Source organism: Embiotoca jacksoni, unplaced genomic scaffold (genome assembly GCF_022577435.1).
Source record: "Embiotoca jacksoni isolate LCO1_2020_lvr unplaced genomic scaffold, fEmbJac1.0.p SCAF_11, whole genome shotgun sequence".
Taxonomy (NCBI): domain Eukaryota; kingdom Metazoa; phylum Chordata; class Actinopteri; family Embiotocidae; genus Embiotoca; species Embiotoca jacksoni.
Genome location: NW_027185241.1, coordinates 18387065 through 18410844, shown reverse-complemented (window position 1 = coordinate 18410844; position 23780 = coordinate 18387065). Strand labels below are relative to the sequence as shown.

General features: G+C 40.9%; 2 protein-coding genes across 2 annotated transcripts in view; both read right to left on the bottom strand.

Moving 5' to 3' along the window:
• Positions 1-589: 589 nt before the first annotated feature.
• On the bottom strand, positions 590-1924 carry LOC138191716 (homeodomain-interacting protein kinase 1-like). The gene has a single exon (XM_069138677.1). It carries the CDS (start codon positions 1922-1924, stop codon positions 590-592), a length of 1335 nt encoding a protein of 444 aa, XP_068994778.1.
• Positions 1925-3239: 1315 nt separating this feature from the next.
• Positions 3240-23780, bottom strand: part of enpp2 (ectonucleotide pyrophosphatase/phosphodiesterase 2) — a 34291-nt gene continuing 13750 nt past the window's right edge. The window contains exons 10-25 of the mRNA XM_069143451.1: positions 22068-22133; positions 21157-21229; positions 20780-20888; positions 19941-20066; positions 19517-19548; positions 19204-19331; positions 15123-15198; positions 14198-14285; positions 13841-14010; positions 10461-10506; positions 9817-9956; positions 8118-8253; positions 7958-8035; positions 7730-7862; positions 6195-6348; positions 3240-5241 (exon numbers count right to left, since the gene is read on the bottom strand). Of these exons, the coding sequence (XP_068999552.1) occupies positions 5071-5241; positions 6195-6348; positions 7730-7862; positions 7958-8035; positions 8118-8253; positions 9817-9956; positions 10461-10506; positions 13841-14010; positions 14198-14285; positions 15123-15198; positions 19204-19331; positions 19517-19548; positions 19941-20066; positions 20780-20888; positions 21157-21229; positions 22068-22133 (1726 nt within the window). The 3' untranslated portion in view covers positions 3240-5070. The remainder of the gene's footprint in view (positions 5242-6194; positions 6349-7729; positions 7863-7957; positions 8036-8117; positions 8254-9816; positions 9957-10460; positions 10507-13840; positions 14011-14197; positions 14286-15122; positions 15199-19203; positions 19332-19516; positions 19549-19940; positions 20067-20779; positions 20889-21156; positions 21230-22067; positions 22134-23780) is intronic.

The window sequence follows — 23780 nt, the reverse complement described above, 5'->3', positions numbered from 1 at the left end:
CTACGAGCAATACAAATAAACAAACGTGAGTAAATATTTTACTACAGAAATAACTATATATATATATATTTTAAAACACTTTAAATGTGTCCTGTAGATTTGATTTTTGGACTGAGGTTAGGCCCATCCACTTAATATTAAGGCAGAAATAAATGCAAATAGCCTGCTAAAATAAATAAATAAATAAATGTACAAATAAATAAATGTGCAAATAAGTAAATGTAGACATAAATAAGTAAATATAGAAATACAGAAAGAAATAAACAAATAATTGTAGACATAAACAACTAAATAAATGTAGACATACAGAAAGAAAGAAATTTAGAAATACAGAAAGAAATGTAGAAATACAGAAATAGCCAGAATAAATGTTGATATGTGGAAATGTAGAAATAAATTCAGCACATTAGTGTATGTGTCCCTTTTCATCACCAAATAGTATTTAATTTCATTGATGTATTAAATTATTTATTCCAGCATTTATGTGAATTTAAGGACAATCACCTTTCTTTTAATCTGGGAAATACAATTTTAATGTTAAAAACGTGTCAGAATAAACATGAAGGACGATCTTGGGTTCCTGATGATGTCACTCTTCAGTCGTTGTGGTGCAGCAGAACATCGACCTCAACATGTAGGAACTAGGACAACAACTTTCTTTTGGTGTGTGCTTGCGTCTTTCACATGGTCTTTCTGCAGAATCGTTTGGACCGTCAGAACCAGCAGCAGCTGAAGTTGTTGGTTCAGGGCTGGTGCTGGGTGCCTCTTGAACTGAGACTTCTTCATGGGTTTCAAAGGTTCTGGTTCTAGGTTCTGGGTCCGCTCTCACTGTGTGGGATGACGTCACATCCTGTTGTGGGACTGTGTATCTAGGACTCTGTCTCACAGGGATGAAGCGGTGTTTCAGACCTTCAGTGGGGATGATTCTGATTGCTGGATCCACCTGCAGCATCCTTTTCAGCAGGCTTACAAACGCCTGCGTGTCCTGCTGCTCTGAGTCGGTCTCCGGCTGCATGTGGTCCTGGGTGATATGGTCCAGACAGGTGTACTTATCGGAGATCATCTTCACTTGTTGGCTCTCCTTGCCTGTTGTTTTGGTGTATTGACTTCGTGTTTTCAGCATCCACTTGCGGTTTTTGGTGTTTCCTGTCCTCTGAAAATATTTATGGCTGTATAGCCCAGCTTCCAGCAGGTGATCACCTGGCAGACCGTGTATCTGTGTGATGACTCTCACGGCTTCATACTCACAATTGCAGGGATACAGGCGTTGGCCAAGGTACAGGTACGCCCCCACGCAGCCCAGAGACCACATGTCCACGGCTTCATTCAGCGGGAGGCCCAGGAAGACCTCGGGGGCCCGGTAACTACAGGGCTGAATGATGACGCCGCTCCTGAGCTCAGAGACAGGGATGGCCAAACCAAAGTCAATGAGTTTGACCCTGAAGGGCTGTTCGGGGTGATTGACAAGCATCACATTGTCTGGTTTGATGTCTGCATGCAGCAGACCGATGTTCTTCAGCTCGTTCAGAGCCTCCAGCATCTGCTGTAAGATGAGCCGGATCTCTGACAAACCCAGCGGCTCATCTTCTCTCTGTTTCATCAAGTCAAACAGATTCATGTCCAGCATCTCCAGAACCAAACACATGTGGCCTCTGTGCATGAATGCTTCATAAAACCTCACCAAGTTGGACTCATACAGGTTCAGACTGAGGATTCTCTCCAGAGCAGCCAGCTCTGTCCAAGCAGCCCTGACTTCTGACCTCCTGACAACCTTCACTGCCACATCCTGCAGGTTGTCTAATCTGATACAGCAGACCACCTTGCCATAGACCCCCTGTCCAATCAGTTTCTTCACCTTGTAGTCACATGATTTACCTCTCAGGAGGGACAGCTCAGACAGCTCCACATCATCTGGTCTGGACATGTTTTACACATCTAAATGTTTTCCAGCTGAAGCTTGTTCATGGGGTCAGTAGTTCTGTGGTTCTGATAGTGAATATGACACGCAGTTATTGTGACAACGACGGCACGTGACGTCACAGAGGGCCGAATTAAACGTGTTTTTTTTTTTAAGTAAACAAATCCGATCAGACCAGAGTGAAGTGCGGTAGTTTAATAATAATAGATAACCATATTCCCGACACATTTTTGCTGTCTTTCTGATCGAAATGTGCATATCAAAATGAAGGAAGTTAGGTGCAAAGGACCGCTGTTACGTCCTCCAGACCCCGCGCATCTCCGGCAGTTTCACCCGCAGTTGGTGCTGAGAGGACGGCCGGACCGGTGCCGTCTGCTGGGCTCTGGACCGGATCACCGCGCGCTTCACCTCGCTGACGGACTCATCAGTAAATTGTCGTTTGAGTGAAACAAAAGCAAAATAATTTTCAACCTGCACATACACTATTATAATGGCCTGTTTTCAAACTTAGTTGGTGTCATGTTACATTTTTTTGTCTACAATGTGATTAATTAATTTCACACAGCTACTTTAGCTTCAAGATTGGAAGATAATTGAAGTTGTTTTGTTTTTTTCAACTTTCATGTCACGTGAGTCATAACCAATACAGAATTGTATCACCACACTGGACATTTAAATACCTATTTTGAAACGTGTTGCTGGCATTAAAATTCAATATATTTTTCATGAAACAATAACATTTTCCGTTCCAATATTTGATATTTGGTTTGAAATTAAATATGAGTTTACATGATTTGCAAATCATTGCATTTAAAAAAAAAAAAAAAAAAAGATTTCCATTTTGCAGAGTCCTAACTTTTTGGAAACGAGTACTCAGATCCTCCAATGGTGTGGTATTTGTGAAAAAGTGCACCTAGTGTTTAAATATGATCACCTCAAATAGCAGTTTTTTACACCCACAGCCATATTCATAACAAGTGATCTCTGACTGCAGGCTGAATGTCATCTGAACGCTCAACTGAAGGAAATGTGACATTTTGTTTAAATGAGTTAACACGATCAAAGCCACTAATCTGCTTCAGTTTGATTGTTGTCTTAGAAATGACACCGAATCTGAAATATCCTGACATTTGTCGTACATATCATATTTCATTTTCATTTACATACAACTGATAATTATCTGGACAAATCAAGACTATTGTTTCGGGTCTCTACTTTAGAACTTGAAAGTTGAAAAGTGTTCGTGCTAAAAACTTCTGAGTCTCCGACGTGTGCAGCTGAAAGGTCGACAGCGGTGTTAACTTCATCTGATTTAGTACAAACACTTGTTTATTGTGAAGAAATGCACATTGAGCATAAATAGGTTGATCTCACAGGTGATACATGTTTTTGGGAAAAACGATACATCATCATTAACATTATTGTTATCGTGCACAAATCAAAATCACAACACACACTCGTCAGTCACACATAAACAGAAAAAAAAGACTGAATTCAACTCTGCACACACACAAACACATTGCATTGTCATTCCACACCAAATACTAAACGCCATTTCTTCTTTATCGTTGAACATGAGAAAGTGTTGAACGCAGTCGTAGTGTGAAGATTTAACTTGAAGTCATGTCCATATCATACAGGAAACTGCTTTCCTGCTGTAGTGATAGATTAACCAGGGATTCATTCTGTTGACAGCTTTGTAGTGCAATTCACTTTGTTTTTGCATTTTTACAACATATAGCATCTTACTCATGCATGGAATCTAATTTTCTGGAAAATAATGGCTTTTTCTTTTTTTAAAGAAACCAACTTAAAAAAAAGAACATCTGTCGTCCAATATGTGTACATGACTTGACGGAAGAGCCTTGATTCACCCTGCCAGCTGATGAAAATGAGAACATTTGGTTACGTGATAGATATGAAAGACGATAGTAAAAAAAGTCCTCAGGTTCCAGCCGCTTGGTTTCTTTGCCTCGGGGCAATTATTGCAGGTGCTGTGTGTGCAGCACTGGATCTGGGAGGCGTTACTGTTCAATAGACTTATTGAAAAACATGACGCAGAGGAACTATTAGACTGCTGGTCCCATTCACAGAAAAACTGCCCTCACACTGATGAACAAAAACACGTGTGATGTGAGGATCTTCACAGCAGCACAACTTACAGATCATGTGTGTCGAGAGACGTAAAAAAAGGGCGTCAGACCGACGATCTAATGAGAGAGACGCAGTGCATCGGGTGTTCTGATCAGCCGGGAGTGTCGTGGAGAGCAGAACATCGTGCTTCGTACTTCTCTCCTCCTCATTGGTCTGTGTTCATAGTCTGATAACCAACTTATGTCTCTGGAATCACATTTAGGTTATGCTGCTGATGTCCCTCTGACTGAAGTATTCATTTTTCATTTACATATTTTAAACATCTTGGGAGTTTGTGACGTCTCTTGAACTGTCAGACTCGACTCCAGACCAACACTATGAAAGACCAGTGTGTAATGCAGTTTGATGGTTGGTTCATTGGTTGGTTGGTTGGTTGGTTGGTTGGATGGTTGGTTGGTTGGTTGGTTGGTTGGTTGGTTGGATGGTTGGTTGGATGGTTGGTTGGTTGGTTGGTTGGTTGGTTGGATGGTTGGTTGGTTGGTAGGTTGGTTAGTTGGATGGATGGTTGGTTGGTTGGTTGGTTGGTTAGTTGGTTGGTTGGTTGGTTGGTTGGTTGGTTGGTTGGTTGGATGGTTAGATGGATGGAAGGTTAGTTGGTTGGTAGGATGGAAGGTTGGTTGGTTGGATGGAGACTATTTTAAGTTCCTGTCACTGTATAGCAGAGTTTCTGTGAATGAATCAGTTGATTTTGGCCAGAAGCCTTTTCACAACCCTTTTCACAAACACTTTATCTTCTGAAAAGCTTGAAGAGCGCAGATCTTTTTTAACAATTATTTTCTTCTGTTAAACCAACAAGCTAAAGTGTCCAGTACTGCAGCAGGTAGCTAAGTGGTGTTGAAGCTGTATCTAAACAGATGGATAAAATGAATGAGATGAAATGCTCAGTGAAAGGCAGCCGGTGTCGGTCAGTGTAACAGACATGACTGCATCTCCTCCAGATACCACATACATCCACCACAGTTGAAGAAAGAGTCAGTAACACGAGGACCCAGCAGAGGTCAGATCTCGCTCTCGTAGGTGTGCATGTAGGTCTTGAGAGAGAGAATCTCAGAGTAGCTCCGGGTGGTCCTCCGGTACAGATCCAGGCCCGTCAGAATCTCCACGTCTCTCACCCGAGCCGTGTGCATCTTCAGCAGGTCCTCCACCCACCGAGACTCCTCCTCCGAGCTCTGTTGGAGCCGGTGGGGAGGATATTAGCATTAGCATTAGCATGAGCACTTCTCCTCTCAGAAGTCACTTCACTTTAATCACCACATCACCAATCATGTCACTGATCTGTTGCCAGTTAACCTAAATTAATTGTGAGATGTTGCACCAGGTGTTTTTTGGGTTTTACACAACTTTTCCAGCTACTGACATCAAATTCAAAATAAGCATATATTGTCTTTGGTCGATTTTCAATTAAATATGGGTTTACATGATTTGTAAAAGATTGCACTTTGTTTTTAGTTACATTTTATACAGCGTCCCAATTTTTGGGGAAACAAAGTTGTACATGAGGGTGCTGATGGTGAGGAATTAGGTTTCTGTGTCATTTATGAATCAGATCATTCAAAAACAGAGTTAGAGCATGAAAATGATGGACCTAATTCAGTATGAATGTATCCGTAGATACGTCCCATCAGTGTGCAGAGAGCTCAGGGCTGATGAAAGAACCCATCAGCTGCCTCCACCTGCTGCAGGACACAGCAAGGTAGTTTGACAAATGTATGAAATTATTTTAAATTTCAGACAAAACCAAAATACATTTTTGTGTTTCTTCTGAGTAGTTTATGTTAAAGTATTCTAACATGTGGCTTCATCTGCCTTCTGTGGCTGCTGGATCACTTGCAACGCCAGGTATGTGTTTGATAACAAACTGATGCATGTAAAGGGTTAAAGGGAGACTCTAACAGATGTTCTGTAATTAAGAAGATCATTAGATGATTGTGATATTCAACTATCTTCATATATTGATTCTGATGGTTAAAATGAAATAAAGTTTCGATTTTTTTTTTTTTTATTTTATTTTATTTTTTCCAGCCTTCCTTTAAAGCCACTGATCTGGTGTTGATCTGTTATGTCATACATTGTTCCTCATTAAAAAACCTGATGCATTTGGAGATGCTGTGCAGCTGCTTACGTTGCAGGTCTCGTCATTGCTCGGTCTGTGCGGCAGGATGAACGCGGCGCTATTCAGCGGGCCGTTGCACGAGTCTGCAGCCTGGGTGAAGTCCAAGCAGCTGCTCAGGACCACGAAGTAGTGAGTGGGGACGGGTATCGTCCCGCTGACATACCTGCAGCAGAGATCAAACAGAAGATCTGAACGTTAGAGGGCGGGTTTAGTTGGAACAGATTTTAGTTTCAAACATTTCTCTCCAATAATTAACAAACAACTTTTCCGGAAGCTACGGTCTCTGTTTAGAGACTCTGTGGTGTCTTCAGTAAAAGGGAAAGAAAACAATTAATATGTTGTCTATTAATTAAAAATGATCTATGGATCATGATTTCATTTAAAAAACAACATATTTAAAAAAATTTGGGAAGAGTAATGACCAATAAAGTATTTCACATTGGAGAAACAATATGTTTCTGTCCCTTTAAATTACCCATCAGAAGAGATGCAGCTACAAAAATTCCAACATCTCATCTGGATCCCAATGCTGAGCCTCAAACTGAGGATGGATGACAAGCAACAATTATCAAACTGGAGCTGATAAACTGTGACTGTGTGTGACAGCTGATCTGTCTGAGGGGAAGAAAATTAGATTTTGTCCTAACTTTTAGATCCTGATAGATCCGGTCTCTGTGTCAAGGATAACATATGATTTATGAGTAATTAGGGCCCGAGCATCGAGTGGAGTGAAGGCCGTAGTGTAATGCAAGGAATTCTTCTTCTTACAAAATAAGTGGATTTTTGAGTGCTTGAAAAGCACTTAAAAAAATAAAAAAAAAGATAAGCTTCAGCTTCGCTCAAATGTTCCACAAAATTTAGAGATCTACAGTATGAGTGTCCCCAGCGTCTCCTAAACTGAAGCCCCCTCCACAGCTACTTTCACCAACATGTATCAAATTCGGTGGACATGTGTATCATAACTAGATCAACAAAAAAGTCTCCTGGCGCCATAACCTAAACTACAGGAAGTCGGCCATGTTTAAATCAGTGCCCGTTTTTAGTGATTACATCCACTGTTGGTGAGTCTCAGTAATCGAACCTGTTATAGACTGTTTTCATCACAGTAAAGTTTTATTGCTAAACACAAACCACGGCCTTTGCTCTTCCTGTGATGTTTATGGCCCAATATTGTTAAAATATATATCAGACATTGTCCTGTGTGCAAAAAAACTCCTGCTAAACATCTCACTCCAAACATGAGAGTTTACAACCCTCCTGTTATTTGTGAAACAAAATCACTGAAGTGAAGGTCTGTCATGAAACTATATTGTTACAAATCCCTGCAGATTTAACAAAAAAAATGGAAATCCCCGGAGTTTTAATTGCGTGTATCTTGTAGACTACACAACTGTAGAGTCTGTAGAGTCTGTAAGAGTCTTTGATACCACCAGGGGGTGCAAACCACAGGTTGGGGATCACTGCATCAAGTCACCCTTGAGTAGGAAATGCCAGTGCAGATGTTTCGAGACTGATATGAAGTGAAGCATGATGGGTGTTCCTACTCTCTTATCTTGTCCATCGAGTCCCTGACTCCATCGTAGTTGTAGTCAAATATGGGTCCGATGAGGACGTTCACTCCGTTTCTCTCGGTGGCGTATTTCTTCACCAGCGCTCTCTGGAAGAACGCCCATATCCCTGAGGAAGAGGAGGAGGAAGAGCAACAGTGAGGGAGGACAACAGGATAAACAGAGCAGGGTATCAGTCACACAGCTGTGAAGGTGAAGACTTACTCTTGAAGGCAGGATACATGGGAACAGTGTTAGTGATGAGAACAGCATCGTATTTTCTGTCTATGTTTGAGGACAGTTCTGTCAAGAAAAAAACACGATTATTATAAAAAAATACACTTTGAGAACAATAATTCACATCAAAGTAAGCTGGCAGACTCACGTGGAGGGTAGAGGAAGGCGTACGTGATGTGTTTGTCTGCTCTGTAGTTGGTACAGGACTGACTGTAGGCCGGAGGCACTCTGGAGTCTGGTCTCACACAGTTGGACAGAGCTTCAGGCAGTGGGGACACTTCTACCTGGAGGACACACACAGAGGACACAGGTCTACTGACGTCCACGTTCAACAGTTGTACGTATATCTTAAGAGACCAGAGACAGAGACAGGAAGACGTCCAACTTTACCAAAAGAGGGCGCTTGGAGCAAAGAAAACTGTCATAAAAGAATCAGTGCTGGGAAGAACAGCTGACACAGCAGGAATAGCAGAAGAGACAGATTTAGTAAACAAAGGCTCAGTTCCATCAGATGTCCCGAGAAAACATGTTGCAGCGTTCACAACACCAGGAAGCTGCGAGTACTTCAACCAACCAGGTTTGATATTATCTTAATTACACCAGAGCTTCTCCAGCTATGACATGTTAAAATGTCTGCTGTCAAAAAGGTACAGTTTCATTTAATGTAAATATGTATGTATAAATATGTATGTATAATCTATATGTAAAGAATAAAAAACACTATTGAAAGGAACAACAACAAACAAGGTAGGTTATTATGATAACAATATCTCATAATAATATATAAATCAAATAATACAGGGGAAAAACTCCCATAACACAATAATAACCCAAATCATTCATTTATAATAATCAGCCCAAATCTGCTGTACTGTATGTGCTGCTGATAAAAGGTGTTTACTATTTTATTTACTTACATTTACACTACATAAAACATTCTAATGTGAAAAGTTTGTTTTGACTCTAGTAGAATTCACCTAATTTGAAAAAACATGAAATCAAACACTTAGAGGAATATATTTGAATGTGTACATCTATTATCAAGCTAAGTCATTCGCTCTAATGGGTATAAAAAGCTGAGGAACAAATGACCAGTCTTCACGTTCCTTTCACCCATTAAATTGTTCAAGTAGCAAGTTTTTCTTCCATGTTATATTTATTGTCTGTGAAAGTAACGAGCGATCAGCTGAAAAAGTCATCAAATTATGGTTTTATAACTTTTATCTGTTTGATTCAGAGCCTTCAAAAAGTTTGTGTTCCTGCGTCCTGCCTCTGTGAGGAGCAAGCAGCAAGCAGCAGTGACGTCGCCTTGTTGGTTTGTGAATCCTCCAGTTCAGATTCTGTCCGTCACCATCTTGCTAGTTCGGAGCGGTTTGGAGCAGGAAGTGACCATATTTGGACGAGCTGGGGGAGGAGCCAGCGGTGGATCTGACTGATCTGATTGGAAACCTGACGATACTACGTCCCGCCCACCGATAGCTGTAATGTGACTGCACCACAGGCCTGTCAATCAAACAGACACGCCCCCAAAAATACATCTTTTTGGAGCTTATTTTATAATTAATGACAAATTATTTTCGGATGGACCACCAGAAAACTAATAAGAAGGAGTGATGTTAATTAACAACACCGAGATAACTCTGGAGAAATTTTATTCACTGACAATTTTATGAGAGAAGTTGAATGGGAGTCTACGGAGTCGGAGGCTTTTTGGAGCCGACCTCTGCATATTGTTTAGGGTATTGCAGCTTAAGGCACTTCTGCATCGGCCTCATTTTTCAGAGCTGGAAACTACGAACACTTTTATAAACATTCTGTGGTGAGTAAGAACAGAAGATGAGCGTTACCTGTCTGCTGACTGTGTACGACGTCCACAGGGGCATGGACAGAGTTTCACTGTAGCCGCTGATGTAGTCACTGTGGTGGAGGACGGAGTATTTGGTGCGGAAGAGGACAGCAGGTCGGCCATACGGCAGGTTCCTGCTGTCTGAGAGAGGACAGAGGGACAGAGAGGACAGAAGGACAGAGCACAGAGGGACAGAGAAACAAAGAGGACAGAGGGAAAGAGAGGATAAAGGGACAGAGAGGATAAAAGGGCAGAGGAACAGAGAGGATAGAGGGACAGAGGGACAGAGGGCCAGAGGAACAGAGAGGAGAGAGGATAGAGGGACAGAGGGACAGAGCACAGAGAGGACAGAGGGACAGAGGGACAGAGAGGACAGAGAGACAGAGGAACAGAGAGGACAGAGAGGATAGAGGGACAGAGGGACAGAGAGGACAGAGAGGATAGAGAGACAGAGGGACAGAGGAACAGAGAGGACAGAGAGACAGAGAGGACAGGGATGGAACAGACACTCTCAACAAACTACGATCCAGGACAGACACGTTTCATCGCATAATTTCAAGGTGATTCACTGTTTTCCGTATTTAAGCCTCATTAGTTTAATGTTTCTCATTATCCACATTTTCAGTAGCACGGTGACAGACTGACCATCAATAGCTTGCCTCAGTCGCTGGTTTAGCTCCTCCACTTTGTTCTGTAAGAGACAGAGCCACAGTGACTCCAGGTTATAGCCTCGTACAAGGGTCACTTTCAAACCTCTCTGGCCCCTACTTTTTACACGCAACTGCAAAAAGATCGGAGATTGAAACAATCTCTTGCCAGAGATCTACATGGGAATCACAAACACAGAAGAAGGTGAAACAAGAGCAGAGCAGAGCCGAGTCGGTTCACCTCAGTCCAACCAACTCACATTGTGATGGAAAGAAGCGACTGAACTGAAGGTGAACAGACTGCAGCTGTGCAGCAGAAAGCAAAGAGGCAACAAGAACATTTCAGCTCCAAAAACAAGGACAAAACAAAGCAAATAAATATTAAGATACATGTTTACAAGTTAAACTGCAACAAACAATAAATGAATCATGAATGATACGCCCATGCAGATGATTCTTTTTACAAGTCGGTTGTGTAAAAAGTCAAGTTTGCAGTTGAACATTTCAAACACACACACACACACACACAGATATGAAACCCCATCAGTCACTTGCAGAATCTCACAGGCGAGCACACATCGGGCCGATCCAAAGACTCTGATCCATCCAGGGTCAGTGAATGCTGAGGGCCACGGGGCCACCGGGGGCCTCTTCACAGCGATCTGGGGCCAAATCTTGCAATTTAATGTCGGATTGACTTGTGTCAGTCCGTGTGCGCTGCAGCTCATTCCTGTGGTTTCTCTTTGCACAGTGACTGAGGAGTTCAAAATAAAATACAAGATGACAGGACTTAAATACATCAACAAGTGCGTGTCGTCTTTTGGTAAGAAGATCTGCACTGACACTTTTGTTTTTTCTATTGTCTTAAAGATCCAGTCCAGATCATCTCGCCTCAGGACCTTCATCACCGTGTTCTCCTAAACAGACAGGATATCTGGAGAGTTTCAGCTCTCTTGGCTGCACACGGAAAGTTAAATTTGCTTTCTCATTTGAACTGAAGATTAAAATTTTCTCACGAGATTTCAACTGAACTGTTAACTTTTTTGTTTCCAAAAGCCAGACTTCTCTACAAATTCTAGTTTTTCGTAGATAGATATGAAAAAAATATGATCTAACGAATATAAAGGCAAAAGAACAGTTAGTATTTAGCAGCCAAAATAGCCGACAGTTCACATGAGCAATAAGATAAATCAAATGACCCTCATGTTTCATCTCAATCCAAATACTGACTTCATTCTGAGTGTTTGGATTGAAGAGATTTATTTTGGTTAGGGGTGTAACTTCTTTATGTTTCCCTCATGTCTGTAATATACAAGTATTATAAGATACATTCAGTGCTGTACAAAAGTTTGAGGTAATAAAAGTAAAGTGGGCTTTCAAAAATAATGCCACAGTGCCTTTAAAGCAGCACCAGTTCTCCTCGAGACACATTCACACAGTTGTTTCAGGTTCTTGGCGGGTCGGAGGTCGAGTGTCGCTCACAGCTTCAGTGTTCTTCTCTGTGAATACAGTCTGGGAACTCAGCTCGTATTAGCGTTCACACAGTCACTCTGAAGGGCGGACCAATCAGTGAGCAGTGTCTGTGGTTAAGTACGTCTGTCCCGCCCCTCCTTCACAGTGATTGGACGGCTGGTGACACTGATGAGCGCAGTTCTAATATTTTTCTAACTGTCATTGACCTGAAATAAAATTGACGCACGTTAAGCGCAGAATAAACACTCAGCATCTCGTCAAGCTGCTGCCGTTCATTAAAACTATTTAAAAAGTAGAGCCGGCCGGTTCATGCTGATTGCTCAAAATTACCCCGAGGTCTACGCCCAGTAGGAAGCAACAACTGCAAATGATTGTCTATGGAGGGTGGACAGACCCATATATTCACAGAGTGAAATTGGGTTCCGGTTGGCACCAGGTGAGGTAGGTGGTTCCATGTTGGAGAACTTGGTAAAGTTGTTGTGTGACTTCAGGCTGTCTGAGTGACTTCATGTGATCCCAGACTCACACCATGATGTCAGAATCAGGGCTCTGCTGCAGGTCTCCTTGTTCTTCATGTGGCTGAACAGAGTTCTTTATGGTTCTGACTGGATGTTTGTCCTGCTGTAGGATAAATTCTGGGCCAATCAGATTCCTCCTTGATGGTACTGTACGATGGAAGAATCTAAAGCACATAAAACTTTTGCACAGTACTGTATATATATATACGTGTGCTACTACACAGGAAGGCTGAGCAGTGTCTCATGGTGGCACATGAATGTTTGTCCTCTGGGCAGCAGCACAGTCCGGGTAGTCACTTTGTAAGGATCAAATTTGATCCACTGAAGTGTCAGATAATTATTATTAACCTTTAATTACAGGTGAGGGAGGTGAAACATAAGGAGGTGATTTTACACAGGAAACTGTTAGCGAACATGCTGACCAGCAGTCTTACTAACATTTATGACCAACAGTATCTTACACTGTATACTGTATGAATCATAAGCTGACAGTAATCATTAGTGTCACAGACTCAGCTGTCAGACCTCACAGGAAAAGTTGTCCTCGTGATGTCACCATCACAATTAAGCATCACATCATAAATGTTGGAGATCAGCTTGTTGATCAGCTCACATTAAAGTTTATCATCCAGTGAACCTTCATTAACCTCAGTGACTCCGTACTTGAGTCAGTTAAAAGCTGTATTCATGTCCTTTTCTTTGCTGGTATTGATGGTTTCATTGACAATCTATCCTTATGTTTTGGTGACCATTAGCTTTCATCATCAAGTCATGTCGCCCAGCGCGTACACGCAGACATTGATGTCTTTGGATTGACTTTGTATGTAATCGGGAGTAATTCGCTTTACATTTGGTTTGAACACGGCTTCATAGTTCATCACAACTTTAGTGTTATTTTCGTAATTTTTCCCATCATGCCTGTTAGTTGTGATCATATTTTACCCACTAAAGTATTTGCAGTGACAAAAAAAAAAAATCAGTTTTAAAACTTCCTGTAAGATTTGGTTGGATGCTTTTAAATCCATTTTTAAAGAGCAGATGACGGATTCGTTAATGTGTCGATGCTTGAACTGATGTCGTTGGATGCATAACTTGTATTGTACTTTTATTGCCTTCAATGTTATATATTGTAATTCTGTTTGCTTTGTTTATATCTGTTTAATTTAAATTACTTCAATACCATTTCACATGACAAGACTCCTACTGCTAAGTTTTGATAACTATCCCCGACCTGATTTATAGTAAGCATGAGGTATCATGGCAGCTAATGAAGACCATTAGGATGTTGGTTTATAGTGAGCTGACAGACAAGCCATCTCCTTCAACCTTCCTTCCTCCGTCTACATGAAGCCGGGCCGCGGTCGGCCACTGAGTCATCATGGCTGACCTTTTCGTCACAGCTGCAGCCCAGGTCGTCTGTTCCTGTGGGAACCAGACCGGAGGTTGTCGGCCTGGAAAGCTCCTCCGGCATGGTCGGCCTGTAGGCGGGGCTTCTCAGCAGGTGGTTCAGACTCCCGTGGGTCCCGTTGTTAGGAGCTGGCTTCAAACCCAGAAGATCTAAGAGTGGAGAAATCAGTTGGAAATCAGCTGAAAGAGTGAATGGAAGTGGTCACACATAAACAGTATTTATGTTGCGATTATCCCACATGTTCATGGAGCCGTTTAGAAACTCAAAAAACAAGTTGTTAAAAATCAAACACAAGCACACACACTAAACACAAACAGACAGAAGAAGATGCCTTACCACACATGACATTATAGAGCTCAATGTTCTCAAAGGCTGGAACTTTAGTCTTGAATTTAAATGTTGGTCCGTATCCCAAGAAAATAGTCTGAAAATGACAGTTGATGACAGAAGTCACATGATTTGTGAAAATAAAAGAAAAAAACATGTCTCATCTTTCAAAACCTTTGGGTTATATTTTAACGAGAGATAATCGGAGTGCAGAATAAGGAACATGGTTCTCATGATGTTCTTTCTCTCTTAATTGATGATAATTGTGTTTTGGGTGTAACATTAAATAAACCAATCAATGTCATCTCTCATTCTCTTTAAAAACCAGGTGCATTGGCATCATGGTGGATCAGTGGCACATTTGTCAAGTAGGACAAAACTCCTTTTTACTTTCCTACAGATTTGCTCATGCTCAGATTAATGTAAACAATAAAAACCTTTGGTGAAAATGTGAAATGTGCTCTTAAAATAACAATAAAATACTTACTTAAGAGCAGGTTTTTGTTAGTCAGTTGATTTTAACCACTTTAAGATAACATTACACCAACATTACACATTATACCATGAAAATGTTCCAAAACCAAGTTTCCCCCAAAAATACTTCAAAATACATGTGCACCGTCACGTGTGTGTTAACCTGATTCGTTTGCACATGTGAAATCCACGTAGGTTTGCATTGCATTGTGCTGCATGCAAATCTTCCATGTTAAAGACACATAATTTATTCAATCATTTATATTTACACATTAAATTTAGGAGATTTAGAAGTTTTTATGATCATTTATTAAAATGCGTGTGATGTGTATGGGATGTGCACCCACTATGTCTCTGCTTGTCCTCATATTAAAGTGCTTGTATGCTCCTCCTAGTGGATACTTGCCCTTGAATACAGAAGTGGAGAAGTAAATAAGAACAACCAAATCTTTTTAATTACCTGCATGCTGTTGATCTTGTTGTCGTATCCGTGGTCCCCAGAGAAGCCACAGTGCCTCCTCCCGTCGGGGACTTTCCTGTAATAAAGGATCCATCAGAATTTAATAATATCTCCATTGATGTGTAACAAGGGAAGTCTTGGGTCTTTTAACTTGCTTTCCTGAGAAAAATCTGCTGTTACACGGAGTCCATGTTCTGTATCCTGTGGGGTTAACGCTGTTCTGATGGCAGAACATTTTATCTTTAAGGGATCTATGCGCAAGTTGCATTATTAGATTTAAGAGAAAAAGCAGAAAGTGTAAAATCTTTTTGCAATAGCGTCAGGTCTCCATGTGTGTTAATTTACCGGTAGAGTATTGGAGTGCAAATGCTAACACTCATGGTAAGTTTGACTTGTTCTCCTGAACACAATATCTCAATAATATCAAAAGGGAATTTCTTCAAACTTACCAAAAAGATTCACTTCATACCAAGGATGAACTAATTAGATTTAGGGGGTCAAAGGTAAAAGCCACAGTGACCCCAATTTGACCCATTCTTATGAATTATAATATCTATGGAACACCTGGAGGCTATTTCTCCAAATGTGGCACAATTGTTCTTGGTTTCAAAGATGAACTGATTAGTGTTTGGTGGTCAAAGTCAGTGTGACCTCATATCCCTCTCATCTGTACGTTCTGTTCTTGTGAACAAAATCTGAAGAAGGTTTTGAGTTTATAGTTTTCAAACTTGGCAAAAAAAAATTCACTTGGTACCAACAGTGACCTGCTAGGATTTTGGTGGTCAAAGGTCAAAGTTACTGTGAATAAAACATCTTTCCTGCTCTTTTGAAGGCGATATCTCAGGAAAGACTTGAGGGAATTTCTTAAAATCTGGCACTGACATTTACTTGGACTCAAAGATGAACTAATAAGATTTTGATGGTCAAAGGTCACTGTGAGCTCATAAAACATGTTTGTGGAAATAACTCAATAATTCATACATTAATTATGGCAACATTTCACCCAAATATCTAAGATGGTTAAAATGAATACAATTATCATTGAATACATTGATGAGCTGTACCCAGACCTAAATTCACTGCATGAATATATGGGTGTGGGTACGCTACATAGGGAATCATTTGCAGTTGTTGTATCGTAGTGGGCACAGGTTAATTATGAAAATCTCAAAAGAGGTTTAATTAATCGTTGTGCTCCAAAACCAGCCAAACTCTACCACGGCTGCAACAACATTTAAAGAAAAACGCTCGACTTCAGCGACATTGCAGCTCACCACTGACACTGGTCACTGATCGGTCTCTTAGAGTGGCTGAGCACATGTTAATGCTGCCCAGACTATAATAGCAGCAAAAAACTGAAGCTGTGAGCAAGAGTGTGGTGGAGCCAGGCTAGAATTGAGACACAATGTAATGAGCTGCTGCACCTGTTGCATCATCCCCAAGCAAGAATCACAATATTTTGATATGATTTAAGCATTCAGTGCATGTGCAATGAAACCATGGCAAAAAGTTTGCCCAATGATGATCAGCACCCCAATGTTTTCCCTTTAAGAACTTCAACGACAGTGTCCAAAAAAAATCTGCTTTAACGAGTGCAGTTGACCTGCAGTGTGTTTTCAGCGTTCACCTACTTCAGCTCATCACCCCATCGTACCAAGACCCAAACGTACTGTGTGACCATATGGAAGAAAACTGAAGCAGTGAGCAGCAGTCTCCAGGGCAACCGCTCATTCAAACATCTCCAGCCACAGAGCTCTAATTGAAAAAGCCACATTTTATTAAGTGTCCATTAAAACACTGCTTTCACTTATACGCTTTAATGTGTGTGTGTGTGTGTGTGTGTGTGTGTGTGTGTGTGTGTGTGTGTGTGTGTGTGTGTGTGTGTGTGTGTGTGTGTGTGTGTGTGTGCGTGTGTGCGTGTATCCAGGGGGTTGAAGCCGCAAGCACGTTGAAAATGTAAATGATGGCGGAAATGAGACAAACACAGTGTTTCATTTAACAGGTAGTTGGTGTGAGATTTACGCAGATATTACTGATGCATATGTGAGCGAGTGAGTGTGTGAATTATCCAACACTCTGCTCACAGCTCGGTGCCAACCATTAACACATCTGTCTATCTGAGCTGCACACCAACCTCAAAGATCCCTTTCATTCAGCAGCCCGTGTGTGTGTGTGTGTGTGTGTGTGTGTGTGTGTGTGTGTGTGTGTGTGTGTGTGTGTGTGTGTGTGTGTGTGTGTGTGTGTGTGTGTGTGTGTGTGAACATGAGAGACAGAATGTAGCTCTCCCACAGTTTACCAACCAAAACAGCACGACAGCTCTGAGCTAGGTGGCTGTTACTAACACACACACACACACACACGCACACGCGCACGCACACACACACACACACACACACACACACACACACACACACACACACACACACACACACACACACACACACACAGGCAGAGTTAACTGTGCTGGTTTGTTTTGACTTTCAGGATGACCTCATGGTTTACTTTGTCCCTGAATCACTGCCGGGAGACTTTTCGCTGCTCCCCATCAAACACCTGTCAGAGCTCATTTCAAGAAGCCGTTAATGTTTCAGCAGCCGCTTGCTGAGAAATATGTTTTCTTTTTACATGTGACTGTGAACGACACATCGTACAGCTTTTCAGCGCTACACGTGTTAATGATGCGTTGACAGCAGCCCACGTTGACATTAAATCTGTTTTTAAGTAATGCAAGATGTGCAGTAAAACGTTGCAGTGCGGATCGGGCTGAGAGCGCCACATCTGCACCGACTCTACTTCATGCTTATAAAATGTGTGTTTTCTATCTCCACATTCATAAATGTAATAGAGACATAACTATGTTGATGTTACAGTCAAAAACATGCAATTAGAGTGTTCATTTTGAAATTAATTATAATAAATTTAATAAAATTATAATGTTTGTCTCCTGTTAATCTTCTTATTTCCATTTTAGAAAAACATGTGCTTCAGTACTACAGTTCCCATCATGCTGTGTGGGGGAATTAGACATCATGTATAATGTTGCCATGAAGTGAATGAGGATGAGATGAACACATGAGCATCGTCTAGATTAGATTTGACAAAGAAAGGTTTCTAAATGAGAGGATGAGTTAAATCAGCACCTTCTGCATGATTTACATGTAGATGTATTAGTATTTATTCTCAGAGTATTTGAATCATGTCTGTGCGTCTTGGTTTGACTGAGAAGAGGTGGTACGAGTAAAATCAGATGCTAAGTTTCAATAGGAGAAATCAATAAGGTTCCCATGATACATCTACTGTTCTGTATATTTTGTCATGACAACTTGAAGGCTACAGTTCAGTGTTCATGAAACCTCTATCACTCCAACAGCTGCCTCGGCATCAGAGCAGGTAGGAAACAAGAACAAATCATTCGATACGTAGAGAGAAGTAGCAGCACTTTGATAATCCTGCATTGCAGACTATTATTATAGCATGCTGTGCAGTTGAACACACTTCTCTACAGTTTGAGCCTGTTAGTGACACGATGTGAGGTGAGCATTGTTTGTCCCCCGCAGACGGTGTAACATCTACTGTATGTGTTTTATCATATGATGTGACATGTAACTTCATGTCAAACCACTCTTCCTTTATTTCTGTCTTTATTTCTGTGCGTACTGCTCTAGGTGTCACAGTTTCACCACGACTGTAACTGCTACGTCTGGTGTGTATTTGTCAGCTGATTTCTGAGCAAAGTGAAGTTCCTCTTTTCACTTTTTGGTTTCATTTTTATGAGTACAAATTGCCCAAACACAGCTAAACAAATTGCGACACAATAGTTTGTGTCGCAATTTCGTGGCAACTAATGCGAATGATGAATTCTCGCAAACATGCACTTTGTCATGAGGAGGAGGAGTCCACTGTACGAGCAACAAACAACTGTACGAGAACAAGTTTGGCAGGTTTAGGCTAAGAATTATAATTTTTTTTCCAGGTACAGTGCTTTTGCGAGATGTGGTCTATTCCATCTTCACAATTGTTCGGTTTAGCTTCAAAACACTGATGTTTAAGTCGTATGCATGTGTACTTCCTGTTTTCCTACCTGGCAACATGCCACTTCCTCTCCACCAGCAGGTGAATGTCTTCGATCCGCCGGTTGTTGGCGTAGTGCAGTCTCTTCGGCAGGTGCCGCTTGAAGTACGGCTTAAAGTGCTGATCTGCTTTCTTACACTACAAAAAGAAGTACAATTGTTGGTATGTCGATCTTAGAAGAGCCAATCAGAGTAGAGGGACATCATCTCTCAATATTTCATGTTTCACCTTACTTCAGCTACAATAGCATCATTTTCATCTTAAAATATACAACATTTTCCATCAGGTTTTTTCTGCATTTTTCATGAGATCATAGTACTTACCGTTAGATTTGCAACAACAGCCTTTGGGTCATCTGAAAAAAAGACAAAGGTCAAAGCAGTGCAAGTGTTGCAGAGCATTTATCATCACTGGTAAAGAACAAAAAGCATGTTGCCAACAAAATAACATACTGTAATGTATATTTTAACAGTTCACTTAAAAAAAAGAAAAAAATACATTTCATTATTCCAGAGAGGTAGGTTAGTATGACAAATTGAACAAGACAAATCAAGGCTGAGGTGTAACATTGCTTTGGAAAAAAACATTGTTTCTAGTGGAAGTTACTGAACTGGATGTACTGTGAACATCACCGATGATCAGATCAGAAGATTCTTTTTTTATTTTATTTTTTCCAATCCTCAAATTAGGTCATGTTTGCTGATCAATGTCTATCATCGCGAATCAAGTTTTCTCCCACCATCTCACATTTAGTGTTGTTGGGGTGTCGGGAGCGTATTCTGCCGAGGGACCCAGGGATGAGGATGATGTCATCAACACTGGTCATGTAGTTACTGAGGAACTCTGTGCGGTCACAGTGGGCCTCTTCCATACCTGAAAACAAACAGGAGGGTGAGTGGTGTCGTGTGCGACCCGCTGGTGAAACCAAGAGTTACAGTCAGCTGGTTCGTTTTGGAACAAGTTATGTAAAATTTTAAATCAATCTTTTGAAAATTTGGGACATTGACAGCTGCTTTTAAAACACTGAAATGTTGAAACAGCTTTTCAAATTAAATAGCTAAAATTAGCTTTTTAAAGGATTTAAAAGTTTTTGAACAGTGAAGCATTTAAACACCTTTTTGAAAAATGTTATGTTTAAAAAAGGTCAACACTGCATTTTAACAGATTAAATTATTCTGCAGGACAGGTTTTTTTCTCACTGTGTGTGTGTGTGTGTGTGTGTTTGCGCTAATTGTTTAATTGAATTGCTGCTCCTAAACTCTATAGTATTTCTGACTGTTTTGGACACATCTAAACTGAATCTTTGACCTTTTAGTTATTTACTGTAAAACCTGAGTTACTTGCAAATGCTGAAAACTAAACTTGAAACTTGAAAAATGAGATTCAATATAGAGGAAAGGATTCAGATTGGATAAAATACAATCAAAACCCAACCCTACCTTAAAAGAAGCAATGCTCTTCTGTAGAAGCACCTTCTGCTTAGTTTGCTTCATTGAAGCTGTTATGTGGATCGAGCACATCTGTGGTCGTCCAGCATGACAGTTTAATACCACGGCATGTGTTTGTGCGGGTGTGTGCTGCTGTACCGTGATCCCCCACCAGAATGATGTTGACACAGCGGTGCAGTTTCATCTGCTTCAGTCCGTCCATCAGTTGGCCGACGATTTTGTCAATCACCCTCAGAGGGTTGTTTAGCTGCAACACAAAAAGGGGAGTTATGATCTCCAAAATACACACAGAAAACTGTGTGTCTGATTTCTACTTTACGATGAGCTTTCCACACACATCCCACAATATACAACTCAGTTTCCCAAAAAGTTTGGACACTGTTGTTGTATTTTCTATTTCGTATGGGTTTACATGATTTGCAAATCATCCCAGTCTGATTTTATTTACATTTTACACGGCAGCCCGACTCCTTTGGAAACACGGTTGTACACACATACAGAAACGCAGTACTCACTTCTATACTCATGGGCCCCATTTTGTGTCCATATGTGTCTGGTTGCTCAGAGTGCATGGCGTAAACATAGGGCCTGAAACAAGATGCAAGTTAAACTGGAGATGTGTTTGTTGCTGTAGGAAAGGAAGGAATAACTCATAATAACTTTGGCAAAAGCATTGTTTGGATATAGCTGCATTGTAGTCACTAAGTTTTGGTACTGTAGCAACACAAACCTTTTCCTTAAAAATCTTATGAAGTATAAAACTCTTGTTTGCTGATTGTTAATAATTGTCACAGACTTCACATCAAACACATTAAGATCGTAAACAATAAAGTAAAAATACAATATTGACAACAAAATGTTTTCTTGTTTCTTGTGATGATGTGTTTTGGTCAACGTAAGCAGCAAACAGCTACTGCACGGCTACTTCTTAATTGTGCAAGCGCATGATTTTCCCCTATTATTGGTGTCAGGAACATCCCTCCTTCAAATGCTCCATAGAGCATTGGTACATACAGTATTTCAAGTACTGTATGAAGACATTATGAAAACATATTTGGATTCAGTGTGAAAATAAAAATACATATTCTTTTGTATGGAACACAATCTTTGTTAACCGATGTAACAATCAATGACACAATATACAGCAGAGAGGCTTTTGTTTGTCAGATAGTAAAAACGGACTCGCTCTCAAACATTAACAGTGACTGTGAGAGAGTGAGCGTCTCGCCAGCTGGGAATATTTTGTGGTGATGCTTATGTGCATTTTGGATTTTTGGATTTTTTTGAATTGTCACTTCAGAATGAGAAACAACCAGTGAGGATGAAATGGTTTTTGCTTCTTTTAGTGGTGCAAATGACAACCAAGAAAAAAACAAAAAACAAAACATGAAAACAGAAACATTTAAAAATATTAAACTGTATTCACCTCTCTCCTTCAGGGAGGTGGAGCCACTGCAGCATGGTCAGTATCCTCCTCTCCAAAGGGATGGCGCTGGAACACACACACACACACACAAAGTAAAATATGTTTCATATTTTAGATCTTCAAATGCTATACTTTATTTTTGGTCTACACAACAGAAAGCAATAATGAAACCCTTTGAATGAGGAGGCGTGTCGTACTGTTTGACCGGCAATGGGAAAGCGGTGTTACGGTAATAGACTCTGATTTTCATACCCTGCTGTCGTCTTCAACCATTAAACCACTAAACTGTTCTTTTAACTCTCTGAGGGCCTCGTAAAGTTGATGGTTGTAGCGTAGAACACATTTAAAGCCCTCTAAAGTGTCTGAAAGTCAGAGGCTGCCTGATGAGGCCACCAACCAAGCTGCTGGCTGTCATACAGTCCACAGCTGACAACCATCAGGGCCCTGAATGAGGCCCGGTGTATGAGGCCTGGTGGTGGTGGTGGGGGGACAAGGAGGCACTGCTTTAAAACCAGCAGGTGTTTCCCTCCATGTCTGCTCTCTTTCTATGTTCACACTTTCATCTCCAACTTCTGTGTGTTTAATACACTCCCCGTCTCTTTCTCATTCTTGCTTTCCCTTCTTACTTTTTCTCTGCTTGTTGTAACCTCCCAGAAACCTGAACCCAACACAGACCTTCAACCAGTCAGCCAGTCATTTAACAAAAATCCCTGGTCCCCATCACCATGCCAGTGCCCATAGTGGTATTATATCTCTAATGTGTCGTATAAACTGGCTTTCTGTATCAGCACAAACATCCACTCGGTCATATGAACCCTCCTGTCTCTCTTCCACACACCTCTGTCGGTGCCAAGTGCAACAACATCAGTGCGAAGCACCCTTTGGCCCCCGATGGTTCTGTGGAGTGGCACGTCTGTGACCCTGGTTCACAGAGGAATCCCGTGCAGTGTAAACAGGCCCATTTGCACAAATTGCTGTAAAAACAGAGGAGCAGCGTCCCTCCGCAGAGACTGCCGCTCTGTAAAAGCCGTCTCTGTGCTGATAAATGTGGGCTCGTCTCTGTTCCACATGCTGCAGCAGGAACATGGACCGACATGTTCTAATGACAACTTTCACCACCAAATAATTTACAACACATTAACACCTACATGTTTATTTAAACTCTGGAGACTTTGGCTGGGCAGGCGACATTGCATCAGGAACCCTTTCAAGTAACTCAATTAATTGAATAAGTGTGAGAAGACAGTAGAATACCATTTAAAAGTTTGTCACAACACTAAAACAACAAATTCCATTTGTGTTATGACATGCAACATGTTGAATTATGTAGGAAACCAAAATAAGTTTTATATTAAACTAATAAAAAACTGGGAGCGAAAAAAACAAACTATCTATCACTGACAAAACATGAAGAAAAAAATCTGAAGATTGACATTGAAAAACACATTATAATACAAAACATATCAAAATGAAATAAGACAGTGAGATTATAAGATCATCATTTTTTAAGGATTGTGTTTTATTTTCAGAGAAAGTTTTTTCAATGTAAGTGCTTCAATGCCAATGATTCCTTTTTCAGTGTCAGGTTTTGTTTTTCAATGCCAAACTACTGTATACTGTCACTGTTCTGGCTCCGTACTTCCTGAGGTTGTCATCTGTCATGGTTTTCAGTTAACAGGTGTAAAAGACAGCAGCCACCAGGTGCTCAGTATA

What these genes read in the sequence shown, in the direction of transcription:
- LOC138191716 (XM_069138677.1), bottom strand. Translation starts at nt 1,924, where the DNA reads ATGTCCAGACCAGATGATGTGGAGCTGTCTGAGCTGTCCCTCCTGAGA.